Raw genomic sequence first — 20,340 nt, 5'->3', positions numbered from 1 at the left:
ATTAAAAAAAGAAAAAAGGGAAGTGAGAAAAGCAGTAATGCAGGAGACAGTGCTGAGGGCCAAGTTTTGCACAATCCTCAACTTCTAACCCAGTGCCAAGGGCCCTCAGAATATTAGCAGAGAAAGCAGGCACCCAGTATTAACCACCACATCACACGGATGACTTGGTTTAGATTTTATGGTTCTTGGGCCCTAAGATCGCATTTTCTTGCTGGAGAAAAAAGAGCGGTTTGCTAATGAGACGTACACCGAGATCGATCGGAGGAGCTCAAACCCTCATCCACTTCCAGCTCTCCACAAGCAAAGAGAGGGGAGGCTCCTGTGAGGCCTCAGCATGGGAGACCGAACGCCTCAGTTTCCTCTGAGCACTCCCACAAGCTCTCAGGCTGGGGGATCGAGATCAGCCACTGCCCAGCCATCAAGGAGGAGACAAGGACACCCACACCTTACTCCCGTTGCTGCTGCTACTAACTGCTAACTACCCACACGTGTACAGTCCCTTCCGGGCTATGTCCCAGTTAATCCACACATCCACCACATAAGGTGGGCACGAATGCCCGAACGTTGCGGATAAAAAAGGGCAGACTTCTGAGAACTTAAACTGTCTTTACCAGTGCCTTATGTTGATAGGTTAAAGAGGTTCCTTCCATCACTCACTGTAGTCAGTCCTGGAGTGGGGTAAATCCTCCAGTGTGCTACCTCTGGTTCTAGCATCACTCCAGAGAGTTTACTGTACAGAGCAGTGCAAGGAGGGGGGTGGGAGGGAGGGACAGAGGGAGGACATGGGTCACACTTCAAATTACAGCATAAACGTTAGGTCGAAACATAAAGTTCAACCTAACATTTCCCCTTTTACTGTAAATGCCCTATTACAACAGCATATTCCATAAAAGCACTTTTACAGGTGACCCCATTGTCCAGCGTCACGTTGGTGGTGTTGTCAGAAACACTGCTGGAGCACTGAACCACGCACACACCTCCCGTGTTGGCCGAATCCCATGAACAGAGTGAGCCTGGCCGCCTGTCAGTCTGTCTCTATCCTTGGCTTTCTTTCCTTCGCTCGCTCACTATTTCTACTTCTTGAGGGATGTATACTACAGTGTTCTGGCCAAAGCCTGCTGTCCACTAACCCCTTCAGTTCCTTCTCTAGCCCCATGGATGGTGCCAAAGTCGGCCTCCCTGCCTCCTGCTCTGCTGTAGGTCTCTTCCACATGGGCTCACAGGAGTGTTTCTCTGCCCAATAACCTCGTTAGCTTCCCCCTGTGACATTCATAATGCAGAGGAGGCAGCCAGCCCATGGCCTTGAGCCCACAAAGGCCCTGGGTGGGAGCATCTGGCAGGGAAGGACAGGAGGATATCCCTGGCCCTCCCTTTCCTCTGTCCCAGGCCTCAGACCGGGAAGCACACCTCATACATGCCTGTCTTTTGTCACACTGCTGCACGCAAAACTCACTTCCAATTTTAGCAAACTAATTAACTTCTAGAAGCCAGGGGGTATTTACAGGGTGGTCCTGGGGTGCAGCAGGTGCCAAGGTTGCCGTAAGGACTCTACGTCCCTTCTTGTTTTGCTAGGAAAATGCTGAAAGGCATCCTCCTAGGGATACGGTCCCCTGCCTCCCGGAATTGGGGAGCACCATGGACAAGAACACAGCTGCCTCTTGGCAGCTCAGACTGGGGAGTGCTCCTGCAGCAAGGGAAGAGCTGCCGGAAGCTGGGCCAGTCACTGCTCTGCTCCTCTGCCACCCACCACAGTGGCAAACCAGGGTCTCCTACGAGATTCCTGAGCACCTGCCAGGCTCTCCTCTGGGTAAATCCAAAGGAGGTGACATTAGAACTGAAAACCAGATCCACATTGCGGGACCTTGGGTGAGTCACTTCCTCCTCCAGTCCCTGACACTCCATCTGTCTAATAAAGGGTGGGGTTGGATCGGTGTTTTTCTGACTTGCAGTGTTGCAGCTCATTGTTGGGTCATGAAACCCATTTGTGGGTTGTTTTTGTTGCTGTTTAACGAACAGAACAAGATAGAAAGTATCAGGAAGTAATCATGTAGGAGGAGTAAATATCCTCTTGAAAAACTTTTGTATCAGTCTGATGTACATTTATGTACATCCTGAGTTATGTTATAAAATGTATTTTCTTTCTTCACGGCTTAGGTCAAAAAGTTGGGAGACAGCAGGCTGGCTCATCTCCCAGGTGCCTTCCAGCTCTACTTTGCTCTTCCTTAAGGATCTAGAAGAGCCACCCCCGAGAAAAGGACAAGCAAGAATCACTAGAACAGAGCATAGCTTCCGTCAGCCAACAAAGTCACGAGGCATCTCTCTCCACAGAGAGCAGTGCTAGTTCCTCACGGCATCAGGGGCTGCCCCAGGACTAGGCTCAGGGACAACCCCTCTCTGCTGGTGGGGGAAACAGCAGAGGAAGAAAACACCAGAATAAAACATCTGAAGGGTCGTGTCCTCGTACTAGCTCTAGTTAGCTAACCTCCACGCTCACCCGTGGAAGGTTTCACCCAACCCATTCAGCCACTCCTGGAAACCATAAACTTTGGCTTGAAAAGTGTTCACCATACCCACTTGGGTAGGGGGGCTTGACAGAAAAATCAGACGGCATGCACGCTATGACCAAGAATACAACCTCCCAGAAACATCTAAATAAAAGTACACACATGCACATGCATGTGGTTGAAGCAGGAGGATTCACAGAAAACATTTTAAACTTTCCCGCAGTTAGATGGAAGAAATGGTAAGCAATTTTATAATACTTTCTCTTAATATTATTCTATTTCAGCAAAAAGAAAATACCAAGTAAAAATCTCTTAGAAATCTCTACATGTCTTGGTCAAAAATACCAACAGGTTGTATCTTGGTGCAGAGGCATATTCAGGGGCAAGGGTCTCTCTCTAGCCTCAGTTGCCCACCTGAAAAGGTAAGAGGTGACATCCTGAGCACCCTCCTTCCTCTGCAGCAGAGTGAGAGGCAATGAATTGACCAGTGATCCATTCTGGCAAAACACAAAGGGTTCCTCCCCGTTCCAGGCAGCTCGGATTAATCTGCCGCCCCAGTTGAAAAGCATAGTAACATAATACAGCAGGGTGCCTTCTAAATGGCTAAGTACATACTACATGGGTAGCTTATAAAAAAACTTCTCAAAGAAAGGGGGTGGTCAAGGGGACAGGAGCATGAAGATACTTAGGAGGACACTCTCCGAGGGCATGAGGAGGATTTGGGCCAAGCAGCTGCAAGAACTGGAAGATGGAGAATGTGGAGGCCGATGACCCACCACCTACCAGCCGTGTGAAGATGGACAAGTTACCTGAACCCTATGAGCTTCCATTTTCTCACCAGCAAATTAGAAGAATAATTATACCCACCTGGTAGGGTTGTTCTGAGGACTCAACTAAAATGATACATGTGAAAGCACTGTGCTTGGCTCGTGGTAAGCTATCAAGTGTCATCACCATCACTATTCTGACGACAGGAACCTCCAACGGAACCGTGAAGGGGAATTCTGACTGTTGGAGATTCTGTTTAGCATCGGCAGGGGAGAGGAGGAAGGTGCCCAGCATCCCTGGGCAACAGGCGGATGCTGACAGCAGACCAAGGGCACCAAGACCTCCAAGAAGAAAGGCTCTGTGCCGCCTGGAGAATCTTTCACTGTCACTTGTGTTGTGGGTCCCAGAAATGACCTCACTGAGTCCCCGAAGCCTCATGCTGGTTTGTCAGGAATGGGAGAAACTGAGGCCCCCATATGATGAATGGAATACAGAAGTTGGCAATGGTCTCCCCGATGTGCCCCATATCCACTCAGCTGCGGTTTGCCCAGAGCCAAGGAGCAATGCCCACATACCGGAAGCCTCTGACATAATGTTCCCCCCTCCCGGGGAGGTGGTGGAGGCAAGGGGCACACCTTGGGGGAACCCCAGCTCTACTGGTTGCTTACTCATCCATGTAGCAGTAGTGGTGAGGTATTAATAAACCGTAAAACTCATCTGTTTCAAAACACTTCCTTTCACAAGTGAATCAATGAATTCTTGAGAGGTTAGGTGACTTGTCCAATGTCCAGTGCTGGGCCTGGGGTTAAGGTCGGGACTTCTGGACTGTAGACCCAGTGCTCTTTATAACTTACCGGAATGTGAACAGCTCCTCAAGGCCACCTCCCACATCCCACTAAGGAACACAGGGTGATTTTCCTATCAGAAGTGGGAGAAAAGCCCCCAAAAGCAAGCCCTAGCTCAGGAGTCAGAGAGATAGGTCCTAGCCATGGCACCAGTGATCTGTGTGGCCTGTACAACCCACTTAACCTCCCAAGACCACCAGAGGCGCTCTGGGGGCCCCACTGGGCTTCTTAATCTGGGCAAGGGCAGAGAGGGCTCCATATTCATCAACTCGCTATCTGCAGGTCTTGGTAAAATTTCGCTGAAGAAAGAGTTCTGAGCTAAGCAGGTCTAAAACCACAGATTAGATGGCCCTGCATGTAAGTTTAGTGCAGATTGTTTTGGCTACGATGTGGAGGCCTTGAAGTAGAAGAGTGATGGCCTTGCTTCTGACCACCACTAGGGGGCGGGAGATACTCGGTCTGAGGCTTAAGACCAACAGGGAAGCCCCCGTTTCCCATTTCCCCCATCTCTCCCCCTCCTCCCACCTGCAGCAAGGTGGAAGGTTAAAAGGCCAGAATCCCAGATGCTCATTGGCCAGCAGGTGATGGCCGCAGCACACACCTCACCTACCACCCCTGGAATAGGTTCAGCACACCCTGTCCTTGTGGGGAAGGACCACGGTGACATGGAACACTAATATAACTCCAAAGGCCTAGGTGACAGGAGGAGGGGAGGGAGACGGCTGGGGAACAGCAAGCAGCCTACTCCTCATTCATTGTCCGGCCAGAAGGGAAGTGAGATAGCCCTGCCACACTGCTGGTCCCCACGGGGTGCACTTGCAGAACTGACACCGTCGGCTGCCCATGCCACTTCCCCTCACCTCCTCGCCCTGTCAGCTGTGGGGGCAGCACAGAGACAGGAAGGTGGCTTAAATTCTTCCCACCTGGCAGCCGCCAGGGCAAACCTTTTTGGGGTACGGGGCCAACCCACCTACCCTCTCCGGGCCCCGGCTATAATTCTATCTTATGATAGAAGGTTATGAAACGCCTTTGGGTAAAGCCAGGAAGGCTGGAAATACAGGAGTTATCATCAGTGGGGCTTCACTGGGGCTTCATTGTGGTTCCAGGGCTCAGGCCTCAGGGTGGGGAGCCTTGGGCGGGGCTACTCAAGTGCATGCTGCAAAGAGCTAATAAGCAAAACACCCTGAGGTGGGGCCCGAGGCAAAAAGAGGGAGATGTGGGATACCACGCATAGGTAGGGAGGTTAAGCACCTCCACCCCACCCCCACACCAAGTTCAAACTCAGTATCATTGGCGTTTCTAGACTAACTGGAATCATCTGTTGAGCGTGAGATCCCGCATCAAGAATCCTCCAGTGCCAGAGTGCGATCGAGTCATATTAAACGGTACTTCTTTCCTCATTTGCAGACCTGGGGGACTCTACCATCATACCTACGAACAGGGGGACACTAAGGCTCAGTCCTGCTTCCCCAGGATCAAAAGCTCCAGGAAAGGGAATGCCAGGGGCTGTCAGTTATGAAGGTCTCCCTCTCCCTCCAGTGCCTTCACTAACCATGACTGGCCCAGAGAGGGACACCAGGCAGGTGGAGGCAGTCTCTCCTGCCAGAAGCCATTTTGAGATGGGGGGGGGGGGGGGGGGAGAAGGGCATCTCTCTGCCTTGCCACCAGCTTACCCTCTAGCCCCTAAGGAAAACTGCAGCCTCGCTCCCCTTCTCAGGGCCCCTCTCTGCTCTCCTGCTCTCTCTTCCCCTTTCACACACACACATGCACTCCCCGCACAGACTGAGGAACTACTGCCAGCTCTTTCACAACCAACTTACCCCATAAACTAGCCACACAGCCTAGAGGATTGGCTACCATCTCCTCCAGACCCACTGTAAGTCTGCAAGACCCCGGCTACAGGTGCCTCTTGGGCTTCAGGGCAGAATATTCAGGATTGGGGGACAAGGACAGAGGCGCGAGGTGCAAGGAGCAGACTGGACCTTCGCGGCATCACCTACCTTTGGTTCTCAGTTACCTTGTGCCTGCCGCTTGCCAGACAGTCCTAGGCACTCAACCATTTGTCACACACACCCTGGCCCCAAAAGAAGGCATTTCATCTAACTGGAAGGTGTTTCCTCCAAGAAAAGTAGATCTGGGCTTTTATACCATCAGGCCATCTGGTATAAAACTCCACAAAGTGAGGATTCTATGTAACTTGGTCATTCATACAGACTCAAGCACAGATCAAGAAAGAAAAGCCTTGGGAGACAGAGCCATCCTTCCTAGACTCAGGAAACTTCTGAGGAGCCCCCTCTGCTCTGACCAGTCCACACCTAAGGCTTAGTACATGGCTGGTGGTCTTCATTTGGTTGGAGTTATTCCCTGTATCCTTTCTTAGCCCTTGCCCAGAGCTAGCTCATGGCTCCCCAAAGGCAGTCTTCGTGACTTCCTGTGCCACTCCTTGGACCTCTGTCCTCGGTGCCTGAGTTCCAGCTCCTTATTCTGGCCCCAAAGTTGGCAGCCACCCCAAGGATCTGGGCAAGAAGGCCAGAAGTGGGGGGATGGGACCCCCAATTTTAGAGAATGGGCCTTTACAGAAGCTGGGGATCTGCCCATGCCTGGATAATTCCACCTACCATCCCTACCCCAATCAGAGATCAGAATGGGGGAATGGGTGGACAGACCCCAAAAGATCTGTCAGTCAAGAGACAAGGTCAAAGCAGAATTCTGGCTAACAGCTGGGCAATGGGGGAGCTTCGGGTCAGAGGGTCGGGGGTCCTAGGGCTAGAGAAAAAAGGACTGGTTGACCCCTCCCCCACAGTGAATCATGACAATGGAGACGAAGGGACAGCAGGGCCTGGGAGACAAAATGACAAGTCAATGAGGGATTGACCTCTAGGGCCCCAGGCCAGACAGCAAGAGAAGCGAGGAAGCAAAAGAATGGCTACTGTCTAAAAGTCAGCAAGGTATCCACGGGGGCTCTGAAGAATGGCCCCCTCAGGGCTGCAGGAAGGACAGCTTACTCTCTCATAAAGGGGCACAGGACACATTAACATGGCCATGGGCCCAGTCTGGATCTGGAAGGGCAGGACTACAGAAAACCGGTGAGAAAAAATCTAAGCCCTAGAATCAAATGTGGGTGGCTGGGAACCCTACATTCACGCCAGGGAAGGCAGAGAGTAAGGGGTCCTGTTGAATTGGATTAAGGCAGTTGCAACAGTTAAACACGGAGATGGTGGCATTTTCACAATTAGTACCACAATACATGGTCTACACATTCCTTGGTTCATAAAGTACCTCTTTGCACACGGTCTCTTTCTGATTTTTGTTTTCCTAACCACCCTGAAAAGGCTGTTAAGATCATGTATCAACAGGTGTGTTTTGCAGATGAAGAAGCTCAAGTTCAGAGAGGTTAAGCAGCCGTCCAAGGTCATCCAGTGATAAGTAGCAAAGCCTGAACTTTTGACTGAGAACACAGAGCATATACACTATTGCATATTGTGTGATCCATTTGTGCATACTTACAAATAACATGTAACAAAACATTGGAAAAAGGTAACCCAGGAGTCCCATCTCTAAAATTCAACAACTCTTAGCGAACTTGGGCTGAACCCTCTGGATTCCCCCCCCCCAACTCCCCCCCAACCCCCCCTCCACCACAAAACAAAAGACCTGCCCAGTCAGTTCTTTACCTATGATGTCTTTACCTATGATTAAGATTTCAGGGTCTCTCCCATGGCCACTACCAAGGAACAAAAATAGTAGAAACTGGCCATGCTCAGTTTAATGAGACAGTTGTCAAACCACTGCCTTTAATTTATTAGGGAAATGCAAAGCAAATGGGCCAGTAAGAACTATGTATCAATTGTGGGATCAATGTGGTGGGTGGAAAGCTTTTAATATGAAAAAGCCACTTGCGCTTGCTGGTAAAGGCTGCAACCAATTCAAAACAGCAGCACTTAAAGGGAGGGCATCAGAACTTAGTGCTCAGAAGGTGAGTCCTTGATGAGAGCCAGCCAGGTTCACTCCCCCATCCACCAGTTACCCAGCAGTAAGTGCCCTACAGTAAAGAGAACTCCTTCGACCTCCCTTACTGCTTATCAGGGCAGGCAGCGTATTTATCAAGACAGTGTTCCTTTAACCTATATTTGCCCCCACCCCCCCAAATGTCCTCTTGGCCTTATCTCCAAGCATCCTTTTCCTCAAAAGATTAAAGATTTAAACACAACCAGAGAGCAGTATATATAATCTTCAAAGAGCACTTTAGACATCATAAAGAATATTTTAACAGGCACTTTTTTTTTCCGCTTACCACACCTGTCCTCATAAACCATTTATGAGTTTAGTAGAAAAAAAGAATACACCAGCTCAGATAAAATAAAGAACACACAGCCTGGGCATGAAAACCTTGTACTCTAGATTACTTGGGACCACCCCTCTCCTGAAACCCTAAGCCCATGCCCGTTAGTACCCCCGTCAGTCTCTCCCTGACCACCCCCCCCCCCAAAGGGCTCTTCAGCCTGTGTCCCCGCCCCCCACGAGGCCCCCTCCGGCTCCAGCCTGCTCCTACCGGTAGCACACAGAGCAATGAAGGTCTGCGCATGCTTGCGGATCAGAGACAACTTCTCGCTGGGCTGGGGCAGCTTGCGAAGGATGTGCTCGATGAAGTCATGAGGAGTGACAGCCGCCAGGTTCCACTTCAACTTCCCCAACACCACCAGCTCCCACTCCTGATGAGGGAGGGAGGGAGGGAGACAAGAGTATAAAACCCAAAGGCTGACCTGGCGTCAGGGACCAGGGGCTGGGGTCCGGACCAGTTCTAATGATGTTCAGGAGGATGCTGCTGGATCCTAAGGTGGGCCCATTTGTTCAAGCCCCCCCCACCCCCCACCTGCCCCCCAAAGCCTGGAAGTCGCTGGCATCTCTTCTTCTGCCTCAAATGTGAGGCGCCACCAAAAATAATGAGAGCCCAGGTAGCTGTTGCCAAGATTCTACTTTCTCCTAGTTCTTTTCCTCTTCGGCTCCCCCCACCCCCCCAGCCAACATGGACCTCCATGCAGTCCTGTTGCCCCCCCCCCCCCCCCGCGCCCAGAAAGCTGAACTTACAAGACACTGCCAAGGTCATTGTGGCCCTTAGGTAATAATTTATTGTACAGGTCTCTATCGCTGGATTAACAGTCTTTTTAATCCTCAGGGAAAAATGATGCACACAGATAAAGCTCAAAATAAGGTTCCTTGGCTCAACTCCTTGGCAACCAATTTACTTGTAATTGGTGCCAATAAGTGCCACTTTTCTCAGCTTTAAAACTTTCCCCTCAACACATAATGCAGAAGTCTTGGGGAAACGACATTCGGCCAGGAGAGTGCCCTTTCTCCTACATGTTTCATAGGCCTCTGTCACCGAGACTGGAGGACCCACCAGGATGGTCATTAGCAACCCCATGCTGCAGCTGGAGGTTGAACAGGGCAAAGTGAAGGTGCCTGGGCAAAGTCATGGAACCCCTCAGTCCAAATGCTGAGGGGGGACAATATGACCCCCTCTCTCACGGACTTCTCACCATTGGTCCACCTAGTGAAAATCCTTTTTTCTCCCTTACTGAGATACATTTGGGGAACTGTGTTCAGAGTCCAACAGGCCAGAAAGAAAACTTTAAAACTACGTGCTATCAGAGGGAAAACAGGCCTATCCATTAATCATCTTCAGAAGAGACAGGAAGAGACCACCGTGCCAGTGCACGCTATTCCCCCATTCACCCTAAGAACCCCGGCTCTCTTCCATTTGCTACACCAGCAACCAGAGCCCCAGTCCCCTCCTGTAAGCACTAGGTGGCTGTGTGATCTGAGGTGACTCCCTTCCCCTCCCAGAGCCTCGGATTTCTCATAAGTAAATAGGGGGATTCCTGTACCTCCCACCTTCTGGGATCAAGAGACAGGGAAAGGGGGACAAGGCAGAGTGCTTGTGAAGCAACATGAATTGGCTTGGCCGGTCCTGGAAAAACTGGGGTGTCCCAAAGAACACCACGACCCACCATCACGTTGAAACAAATGAGCCAAATGGAAGATTCATTTTCCTGGTTTCCCGTTGAGAAAAACAAACTGGTGATGAACTCTAACGACTTTTCCTTTACATGCTTTAAAGTCCCCCTTGGCTTTTTACAGAGGATTGGGTTTTAAAAAGAGGAAAAAAAAAAAAACTGGTAAAATTACTACACAACCAGTGTCTTCTAAGATGGCTTGAAATTCCAGCCCTTTCTTCTCACAGGGAGTGTGGAATAAACCACTCGTCTTGTACTATTATTAAAGGAAGCAGATCTCCCAGAAGAAAGCACCTTTCTGGGCCTCCCGGACCAAACCAGAAGCAGCTGAAATCTGGCAGCGGTTCAAAGGTGAAGTCATTCATGCCCCTCTCTACATTCCCCGCAATTCCTCCCCCATCCTTGCACATGTCTGCCACTAGATGGCAGCACAGCCCCAGAAAGGAAGGCCTTTTCACAAAGAGCTCAGTTCTAGGAGCCAGTCCTAGCCCTGTGGACTTTGTGCAGGCCTTCCCAGTAGGAAGGGGGAGGGGCGATCAGACGGAGGTGGGGGAGGGGGCTCTTCATAACAGTGCGGAGAAAAGGTGTGCAGACCACGGAAGGTGGGCTTGGGAACCACTCTACCATTCCACACTGCTGCCACATGGACGCCTTGAGTGTGAAGCTGTGGGGAAAATGAGTTAGACTGGGTGGGGAAAAGGTTTGCTGTTAGAAAACCTGAGTCAAGACAGGACCCCTGTCACCATACAGAGGTCATAGCCCGCCTCCCCGAGAACCAGGCCTCAGATTCCTCCAATTAAAGGACAAATTCTGACTTGGCTCAAACGTCAGTGAGCTGGTATTTAGTGAACAGCTACTATGTGCAGGTATCTTGAAAATTTATAGACAGATACGACATTACCTTTGAACTCTGGATTCTTAGGAGACGCACCACAACACCCTTTTACCACGGGAACACATGTCTACCATGTGGGAAGTTGAGCTATTTTCTCAAAATTCAGTGGTTGAAAATTTGGAATTTAATTAAAATGTGATCACCGTGTTCCAAGTCTCCCCTACACACACCCATGCATGCACACACACGCGCACACACAAGTGCAAATGAATTCCCCCAACACAAATGTCGTGGGGATCGTATTTGTGGATGTAGCCTCAGGGCTTAGCATGGTGGCTGGCACGCAGTAGGAACACAAAAAAATTCATATTAAAAGCGGTATCTCCTAAAGTGTGAAAATTCCAACGATGTGGTAATTTGGCATCCTAAGGATTCCTTTGGGGAGCAGTGGGCAGAAGCTTATCAGGACAGGAGAGAGCAAAGAAGGAAGGAAGAGCAGAAAGGGAGAAAAGAAAGGAGGTTGGCATTACCAGCAGCTCCTGAGGCTTGATGGAGTTGTCGGTGTAAATGCACAACTTCTCTGCTGTCAGAGGGATGGTCTCTTTGAGCTTGGAGGCCAGGAACATGCAGACAGCACCCAGGAGCTGCAGATGGGTCTTAGGAGTTGGGACCCCAGCCAAGAAGCGGTCCAGGTAATTCATGGCTAAAGGGAATACCTCTTCTTCACACTTCTGTTCCTCACAGACCTACAGTGGGAGTGGGGAAGGGTTGGGGGGTTGAGGGAATAGTGTCAGGAAAAGACAAAAAAAAAAAAAATGAAAGGCATAACCTATGGAAACAAGCAAAAATATTTAATTTTTGAGTGGGGAGGGGGAGGGGAGTAGGCTATGTGATAAGAATAAAGAGGAGGAAAACGGAGTAAATCTAAATAGTCCATCCGTGCTGGAGTATTCCCCAAGAAGGTAAAAAAAAAGAGGTGAACTGAAGATCCGAAGCCAGGAGGCAAACAAATGCGCAGTAGCCGCCCGGCTCGGCGACGCTCCCTTTGGCTACTGACTTCTTTGCTCACTCTAACTCGCTCACACTCTCTTTTTTGGATTTCGTCATCTTTTCAAAAAATCAATAAAAATATTCTGGAGGCTCCGGGGGTCTTCTTCTTGGTCTCATTCGGATCCCCGGACCCTGCTCTATCATTCCCGACAATTGGAAAAAATGTCCGGGGGGGTCCCTGCGGCCCAGGCGCCGCTATTGGGGGGGTGGGTGGGGAGAGGTGGGGAAGAGAGGGGGAGGGAGGAGAGGAGGAAGAGCCGCAGCCTCGGCGGCTGGACTCGGGAGCATGGGGAGACGGTTTCAAAAAATAATGAAAAATCGAGGAAATATCCTAGAAAAGCCCTTTTGGCGTGAAAACCCCAAAGAGGATCCAGGCTTCCCGAAACGGAGGTTTCGGGTGCCGGAAAGGTCTGTATCTCGACCCCTGGGGCTTTGGATCCCGAGGGGAAACTTGGAGGGGTGAACGCCGCGGCAAGAGTGTCCGGCTGCGGCCCACAAGGGCAGAAACTGGGGATCGTGGTGACGAGCTGGGGGAAAGCCGAGGAACGGGGAGCCTCCAGAGAGAGGCACGGGGGACTCTGACCTCTCCTTTAGGGGTGCCCCGACATCTCCCCCCACACACACCTCCTCCCCCCCCCTTCCTACCCCACCCAAATCTCCGCAGCGAGGAAACTGGAAAGCCAAACTGTAAGTAACCTTCCTGAGGTGGGGGGTGGGGAAGAGGGCACTATTACAAGTGGGGTGGCCGGAATAATGGGGTGCGCGGAGGGAGCGGGCGACGTTTTCCAGCCTTTCCAACCGGAGTTTGCAAAGCAACATGGCGAAACCACGGCAGGTCCAGAGCTGTGCATACGTGGGCACACGGCTTGCTCGGCAAAGATTTGGAGCAAGGGTAAAGAAGTGGTTCTTTTGGGTTCCCCTAAAACACATGTTTCTTCAATGCGACTTCCGGGGCTCCTGAATTCTCCGGTTCTCTCCTCCTCCCTCCTCCCCCTCCCTCTTTCTCCCCCCCCCTTAAGTGCCAACGCGGAGTCGCGACCACATGCGGGGACCTGAGGCTAGGACGAATTTTCTCTGGCTTCTGGGGGGCTGCTTTTTGGCTTTTTTTTACGTTTGGGTCCCGATTTCACGCTCCTACTCCCTTCTTCACTGCACCGAAAGCAGTGGCGGCCTCGCAAAAGACAGGTCGGGCTGGGGGTGGGAAGAAGAGGCAGCCACATGCAGGCACACGCGCGCGGGATGCTCCCCCACCCCCGCTCCAGGACAGCCTCGTTTATCCCAGATTTTCCTCCTCCCTTCCCTATCCCCTTCCCCCTCCCCCAGTTAGCTTTGCATCCTGCAAGGAACAGAAATGAAGCCACGCGTCTCGCCAAAGGGCTCGGGGTAACCTCGCGCACAGGAGCGGGGAGGCGAGCGCGGAGCCTGCCCTCTCCAAGTTTTAGGTTCCCTGCGCTGGGGGTGGAGTGGGGGGGGAGCGAGTATCCTATCTGCAGACCTACCTCCAGCATCCAGGTGGCCACCATCCTGCGCATGTAGGGCTGGATGTCCTTCTGCACGCATTTGAAGTAGGAGCACTGGGGAAGGTAGCGCTCCTCGATGGTGAGCAAGTTCTGCAAAACGCGGTCATCGTAGAGCAGGTTGGCGTCCGGCACGGCCCTGCGGACCGGGTCCACCTCGCAGCACAGCAGCTCCATGGCCAGCCGGGTGCCCGCTCGCTCCCTGCTTTCTCCGGACTGGAAAATTGGGGGTTTTTGGAGGGGGGAGGGGAGAGGGTTCCCCTTACCTCCTTCCTTTGGCTAGGTAGGGGGTTTTCGGGAGAAAAGTTATGGGGCAGAGAGAGAGAGAGAGAGGCTGAGGGAGAAGAGAGGAAAGGGATGGGCGGTGGGAGAGGAGAGCCTCGGGGGCTGCTGACTCTGCCTGCCCTCCCCTTCAAACTTGTCTCGCTCTCCCCTGCTCGCTCTTCTCTGCTCTGAGAGGCAGTGACGCAAACTGGCTGGGCAGTTAGTTCTCCTCCCTCTCGCCTCGCTCCCCTCTCCGGTTCCTCCTCCCCTTCCCTCCCCTCCCGTCCCTCCCCTCCTCCTTTCAATCTCTCCCTCCCTCCCTCCTTTCCCCTCTTGTTATTAAGGAGAACAGCAGCTGGCCCGACCTAACTTCAAACGCGGTCCCCCGCCCCCCCACCCGTCTCCTTAGCTCTCCGAGGCCCTCTCCCTCCATCCAGCCCGGCATGCCAGGGGCCCCGATAGGGGAACCCACAAAAAAACCCACACCGATTCCTCTTTAGTCCCTCTAATTTCGCACATTCTGTAAGTTGTATCATGCCAAAATACGACCAACTTGGGCTTTTTCAGAATTGATCCTTACACTCCTGCCCCTGTATGTAAGATCCGAGAATGACGGGTAGATTACTGGAAGATGGGGTAGGCTCGTGCAATTTTGAAACAGATCCCTTAAGTGAAAAATAAGGAGAGCGATTTTAGAAAATAGCAAGCTCGGATATCCAGAGATAAAGGTTATATCCCGGACGTTTAAGTTCCTGATCACTGCAAGGCTGTTTCAAAAGTCCGATTAAAGGGACCAGAACAACGTCCCCCCCCCAACCCCCACGCCCGCATTTGTGTGTGGAGAGGAAGAAGAGGAAGGGGTGGGTGTTAGGAGGGAGGGGGCAGCTTCTTCGACGTGATAGAATGTGACCCTAGAGCAGAAACCAGCCCATTCTTGGGGGCGCTACAGGCGCCTTGGGGAGCAGCGGAGAGACGCCCAGGGCTGCCGCAGGCCGGCGGGGGGCGGGGGGGCCGGTTTGCAGGGCTACCATTGGTTCCTCCGCGGCCGGCGGCCACGCAGGAAAAACCCGCTTCCTCGCCCCTGCATCTGCTGACAAGCTGCCCGAGGTGTCTGCGCCGAGCGTGGCCACACTGATACAGCTTTCTAGGAAATAGCCCGGGAGGGGGAGGGGAGGGGGGGGCAAGGGAGGGATTAGGTCTGGCTCCCCCTCTCTCCCCCTGCGCAAACAACACCACCCCTTCCTTTCCTCGGAGGCCCAAGACTTCCACCCAGTGTCCTTCGCTTGCATCCTCGCCGACCCCTCGGGGTTCACGCCTCACCCGCCAGCCAGGGCTTTCTCCCCGGGAGCAGGATTGTGGTGGAGATGCTGCCAGCCTAGTCGGCTCAGACATGTGCTCAAATGCATCCCGGGGTCAACGCTGCTTTTACAGGGGATATAGTGGCGTTTCCTCACCTCCTTCCTCCCACCACCCCCGCCCCCACGACTTTCAGTGTTATTATACTTTGGGGGGATGGGGAGGGAGCCCAGAGCCCCCAGCAAGTTGGCCGAACTGGCACGTGCAGCGAGCATGGCGTGGGTCAGGGCCCTGGAAACACCATGGTCAGCTGTGCACCTCCTTCACCGAGAAAGGGGGCCCAAACCGGGACGTGGAGAGTTAGCGGGGCGGGAGGGGGGGGGCGAGCTGGGTGAGCTGTTCACTAGATTCCCTGAAAGAAGGGGCCGAAGTGGAATAGAGAAGGCCGGGAGTGAATAAACCAGAGGTGCAAGCGATTTGCTCAGGCCCTGAAGCGAGCCCCTTTAAACGAGGGTGGGGCGGAAGGGGTGGGGGGGGGGACGAAGGGGGGGCATATCTCTTTAAAGTGTGAGTAAGAGTTTGGGGCGCCGTCTCCCCTCCCTCTATTTGCATAGCCAATAGCTCTGGGGCTCCTGCTACTGCGCGCTGATTGTTACCGGGCAGATTACTTTTTTCTTTTTTTTTCTTTTTTTTTTTTCTTTCTTTTTTTTTTTTTTTTTTTTTTTTTTTTTTTTTTTTTTTTTTTAGTAGGACGCGTTCCCCGCTACATCAAAAGGAAGCCAAGGGAGGGCGGAGGGAAAGCGGGGACTGGGGCGGGCGAGGGCTGGGGAGAGGCCGCGGTGCCTCCGACCTTATCAATAGCCGCGGGAATTAGTATCCAATCTACCTTAGGTAAAGAAAGGGGAGGGAAGGGGGCGGGCGAGGAAAATGTCTAATTGCTGTGGAAGCCATTAGCTTTCGGGAAGAAAAAAGCTCAATGAGAAACCCAAGTTGCAACTCAAAATGAAACAGCCCTGCACAGCGGATGACACTCCGGCTAAGTACAGTGTTCCTCGGAATAGAGTCGGTCCCTAACAATTACCTATTGATTTTAGTCAACTTGGACTTCCCGACTCCAGCTTGAGTCACTCCGGATAAATATATTAACTTACATTTTAAGACCCCATAAAGGAATTACTCAAACTTCACCTCAGCCACCAATGAGCGGTTCAAAGAAAGCTGCTGGGGAGGTGGGCGGGCGGGGGGGGCAGTGGGGGTGAGAGAGGTATTTTTAAAGTATAAATCTAGCCCGACAGGCAAGGACAGAAGTGGGCGAAGGCTTCCAGCCTCTTGACATCACTTGATAACTAACCAAGCACGGTCTTCTCTCCACCTCCCTGCAGGGAAAGCATCCCCAGCCCTGGGGCTCCTGAAATGGGGAGGAGGGGGGAGGGGAAGAGGCGGGTGGTCGTCCTCCCGGCCTGGCCCACCCTGAGGGGAGGGGGGAGAGCCTGGGTGGCGACGTCTCGAGTCTCAAAAGCAAGCCGAGGGCCCCTCTAGCCCCTTCCCTCCCCCCGTACCCCTACCCCTACCCCTGTCTGTCTTCTCGGAGAAATTCCGGCGGGGCGCGGGGCTGGGGGAGCGGCGGCTGGGAGGGGAGGGGCGCAGAGGGGCGCGGGCGGATGCCCCTTCTCCCGCCGGCCTTTGCATTCACTCAGCCCCACGCGGGCGGGCGCTTCCCGCGTGGCAGGCTTGCTTCTTCGAGTTCCCCCATTCACTTCCACTTCCTATTACGGACTGTTCCCGAACATTAACCTCGCTTCGAATCCGTCCCCCAGTTGGGTTTCAGTCTCCAACGCACGGGGTGGGGCGTGAGAGGGTGCGGAGGTTGGCAGGAATGTCTCCGGGAGGCTTGGACTGGAAACTGAGTTTTCCCTTTCGGTCGCCACTCCGACCATGTGTTAAAACCTTAATTTTGCTTGTTAAGAAGCACAGCACCTAGCACGCGGGAAAAGGCACGTTGCCTTCTGGGCAAATGTGCGAATTTTCTTTGAGTATAGACTCGGGTTGGGGGGGGGGGAACCCAAGCGCCTATGCTCTGCCTTTTAAGTCAAAACTGGTCCCTGTGGAAAAAGGGGGGAGGGGAATAATGTTGGTTCTTCCTTATCCCCTTTTCACCCTCAAGGAAGAAAAAATCCTGTCCTTCATAGGATCAGTGATAAACTCTGGTGAACATAAGTTTTATTGGACTTTTATTCCCTCCCGTGCAGGCTCCCCACCCCCTGTTCCTCGCGTTTTGTAGTTTCGGTTGGAAAGTGTACAAAACCCTGTAGGTGTAGGGTGCAGCAGGGTGTTGGGTGTTTATAGGCACATTTCTGTAGGAACCTGCAAACACTAAGCACACACACTCCCAAGCTCACCTGGCAGACGCCCGCAGGCCAGGTGATCACGCCGTCGGCTCACAGCTTCCGAGCCGCGCGCTAGTTCGAGCCCCGCTGCTGCGTCGCAGGGGCGATCTAGCCGGGTGGGGGGAGGGGAGTGAGTTCAGGCTCCGGAATGGGTACCATCGCCCTCCCCCGAAGTCCCTGAAAGAGCAGGGCTGTGTCTGTGTTTCTCCATTGAAGGACGGTTAGACAATGAAAACCAAAAACCCGACGGTTACTTCAAAGTAGGTGGCAAGTGACCTAGTCTCAGTTCCCGGCTCCCGGGACACAGGAAAGAGCTAGAGAAGGGAGAGAAAGAGGAATTGGGGAGGGGGGCGGTCACAGGAAAAGAGTGAAAGCAAACTGAAAAAACGTGTGAAAGGAAAAGGACAGGTCGGGAACTGGAGGGCGCAGAGCGAGGAAGGTGGGAGGGGACGAGCCGGAGGAGGGCTTCCCAACCTGGGCCCTGGGACTCCAGGTGTGAATACGCTTCCGGGACCCTGCTGCCGCGGCCCCCACGCCCCCCGCCCCGCCGGTCGCCTCTCTGGGGCGCCCGGGGTCCAGCGGGGGGGGGGGGGGGATGGGGGCAGCGTCGGGCCCGGCCAGTGTGTTCAGACTGCCCTTTCGGTGTTTCAGCTCGGACCGGGGCTGTGTGCCTGATGCAGCAGATGCGATAGGCGTGGGTCCCGACGGCTCGCGCCTGCCGTCTGTTCACCCACCTAGCATCTCACTCCCCTCCCTTGGAAAAAAAATAAAAAATAAAAAGACCCGAACTTCCCCCTCTTCCTGTCTGATTCAGCCGCAAGACACGCCTCGAGAGGCCGAAAATAGATCTGGAAATGCATTAGCTTTATAAAAGTGAATTTTCCAATAAGATTTGGGGCGGGGGGCGCCTGGCTCGCGGCGTCGGCGGCGCCCTGCCTCCCCGGAGGAAAAGGAACCGGCCGTCTCGGTGCTTCGCCCTCCTCCCCCCTCCCCTCCCCGGCGCGCCCGGGAGGGGGCCGCTGGGCGGCGGAATCGCGCCTCCGCTCGGGGAGCCACCACGCGGCTTTTTCGCGGAATTTTGACGTCACCCACACGTGGGGGGAAGGGGCTGGGAGAGCTAGAGGAAGCGGCGGGGGAGGGGGCCCTCCGGCAGGGGAGCGGCGCGGGGTGGCTGCGGCGTGTCCGGCACAGCGCGGTGGGCTCACGAGCGGCGGGGCAGGTCCGCGGCCCCCGGCCGGCCGGCGGGGTGGGAGAGGCGGTGCGGGCCTGCCCGCGAGCCGGGGCGGCGACCCTCCTTCCGCACCCTCCCCTCCCCGCCGCCGCCTGCCACCCCCTCCGACTTTATTTTTGCACTTGGAGGTCGGGGGCAGCTCTTGGCTGCAGAAAAAGCTCATTGCTTTGGGTCGTGGTCCGGTTCCGCTCCGTATCGACACCAGACTGAATATCACGACTCCTAAGTCGCGACGCCCCGCCACTCGGCTATTTTCTACCCTCTCTCCTGTGAGGGAGACGGGACCGTGTTTTTCTGTTCTTCGGGGCATGAGTTCTGCGTTTGCTTTTACGCCAGGAGTTTTTCACGCGCGGCATATTCGTTCCTGCCCCCCGCCCCCTTCACCATTTAAACACCAGCTGGGTTGGTCGATGCTCTGCCTCCCGAAAATGGACATGAGCGATATTAGATGAATTTTACTGCACGAGGAGCGAATCCGTCCAGAAATATGCTTGTCAAAGAGTTCCACAAATAGACCGGCAAAAGTGCAGGGCGACTCCCCTCCCACTCTCTGGGTACCCATGTGGTGTCCGTACTCATGAAGAACCTTCTAGACTGCAGGGGCTGGAAACTCCAACTGCAGGCAGAGCCCAAGCACCTTCAATTTCCCCTAAATTTGGGCAAAGCCTTTTTAATCTTTGAGTCCGGGGAGGGGGGGTGAGATCTAAAATATGTCATTTTCTAAACCCACAGTGATAATCCTGATTTTATGCTGAAATTTACAAGGAGCTGTAGTGGGCTGTGTTTGGGGGGGGGGGCGGAAATAGTAAATGTGAACTTGCTTTTACCTCAATGAGGTAGAGACTGTTGAAAGAGCCAGATGCAGAAAGCTAGGGGCTTCTTTGAAAATGTGGATTTGAGGTGCAATTATTTGTCTCAAATGTAAAGGAAAAGCTTTCTGTCCCAATCAGATATGAAGTGTGGAAGTGTTTCTTTTTTAAGATGACAGAGTTTGGTTGTGAGTGTTACTTTCTTCATTCGTTTTAATACATTCCCTCTATTTTTAACTTATTATTTATTTCTTTTTCGTTTAATGGTTGCTGATCTGACCCAAGACACTTTGTTTTGTTTCTTTTGAAAAAAAGAGAAGAGTTAAAATTAGTGATAATATCAATACTTGCTGTTGAAGTTCAGTCTGAGTGAACTGTATGTGAGAGGGCTTGCTTCTGGGTGCCTGATTTTATGGACACTTGGTTTGTTTATACAAAGGTAAAAAAATAGAATAAATTATTGGAAAAAAAAAAAAAAAGGAAAGACCCAAAGGAAGTCCTTAAAAAACTTAAGAGATAACTGCCCTTTAAATTTTGCTCCTGCTTAATTTCAGACACCTAAGTTGTGGAAGGTCAAGTTAAGCACTTTGTAGATCTAAATTCTTGGTGAAATGTCAAGACTACCCCTACCAGAAATTTTTTTCGAACAATAGTGATTTTTATTTGTTTTCTAAATACTTCAGTTTTGTCCAAGTTCATTCATTCCCCGTTAAAATATCCACTTTCTGAATGTGATTGAATATTCTTTTGATTTCATGGTTTTATTCAGCTGTGCATTAGTTACAACCAATTTGGAGCAATATAAAATATTTCTAAT

The 20,340-nt window shown here is 52.6% G+C and overlaps 1 protein-coding gene and 1 long non-coding RNA gene across 2 annotated transcripts in view; one reads left to right on the top strand and one right to left on the bottom strand.

The window, feature by feature from the left end:
• CCND2 (cyclin D2) overlaps positions 1–14,022 on the bottom strand; it is a 30,352-nt gene extending 16,330 nt beyond the window's left edge. Inside the window, exons 1-3 of the mRNA XM_003988283.6 lie at positions 13,519–14,022; positions 11,500–11,715; positions 8,670–8,829 (exon numbers count right to left, since the gene is read on the bottom strand). Of these exons, the coding sequence (XP_003988332.1) occupies positions 8,670–8,829; positions 11,500–11,715; positions 13,519–13,713 (571 nt within the window). The 5' untranslated portion in view covers positions 13,714–14,022. The remainder of the gene's footprint in view (positions 1–8,669; positions 8,830–11,499; positions 11,716–13,518) is intronic.
• LOC105260728 overlaps positions 12,273–20,340 on the top strand; it is a 60,374-nt gene continuing 52,306 nt past the window's right edge. Inside the window, exon 1 of the long non-coding RNA XR_890515.4 lies at positions 12,273–12,427. This is a non-coding gene — a long non-coding RNA (uncharacterized LOC105260728). The remainder of the gene's footprint in view (positions 12,428–20,340) is intronic.

Source organism: Felis catus, chromosome B4, assembly GCF_018350175.1.
Source record: "Felis catus isolate Fca126 chromosome B4, F.catus_Fca126_mat1.0, whole genome shotgun sequence".
Classification (NCBI taxonomy): domain Eukaryota; kingdom Metazoa; phylum Chordata; class Mammalia; order Carnivora; family Felidae; genus Felis; species Felis catus.
Note: the sequence above shows the minus strand (reverse complement) of the source record. Positions and strands in the feature narration are given on the sequence as shown.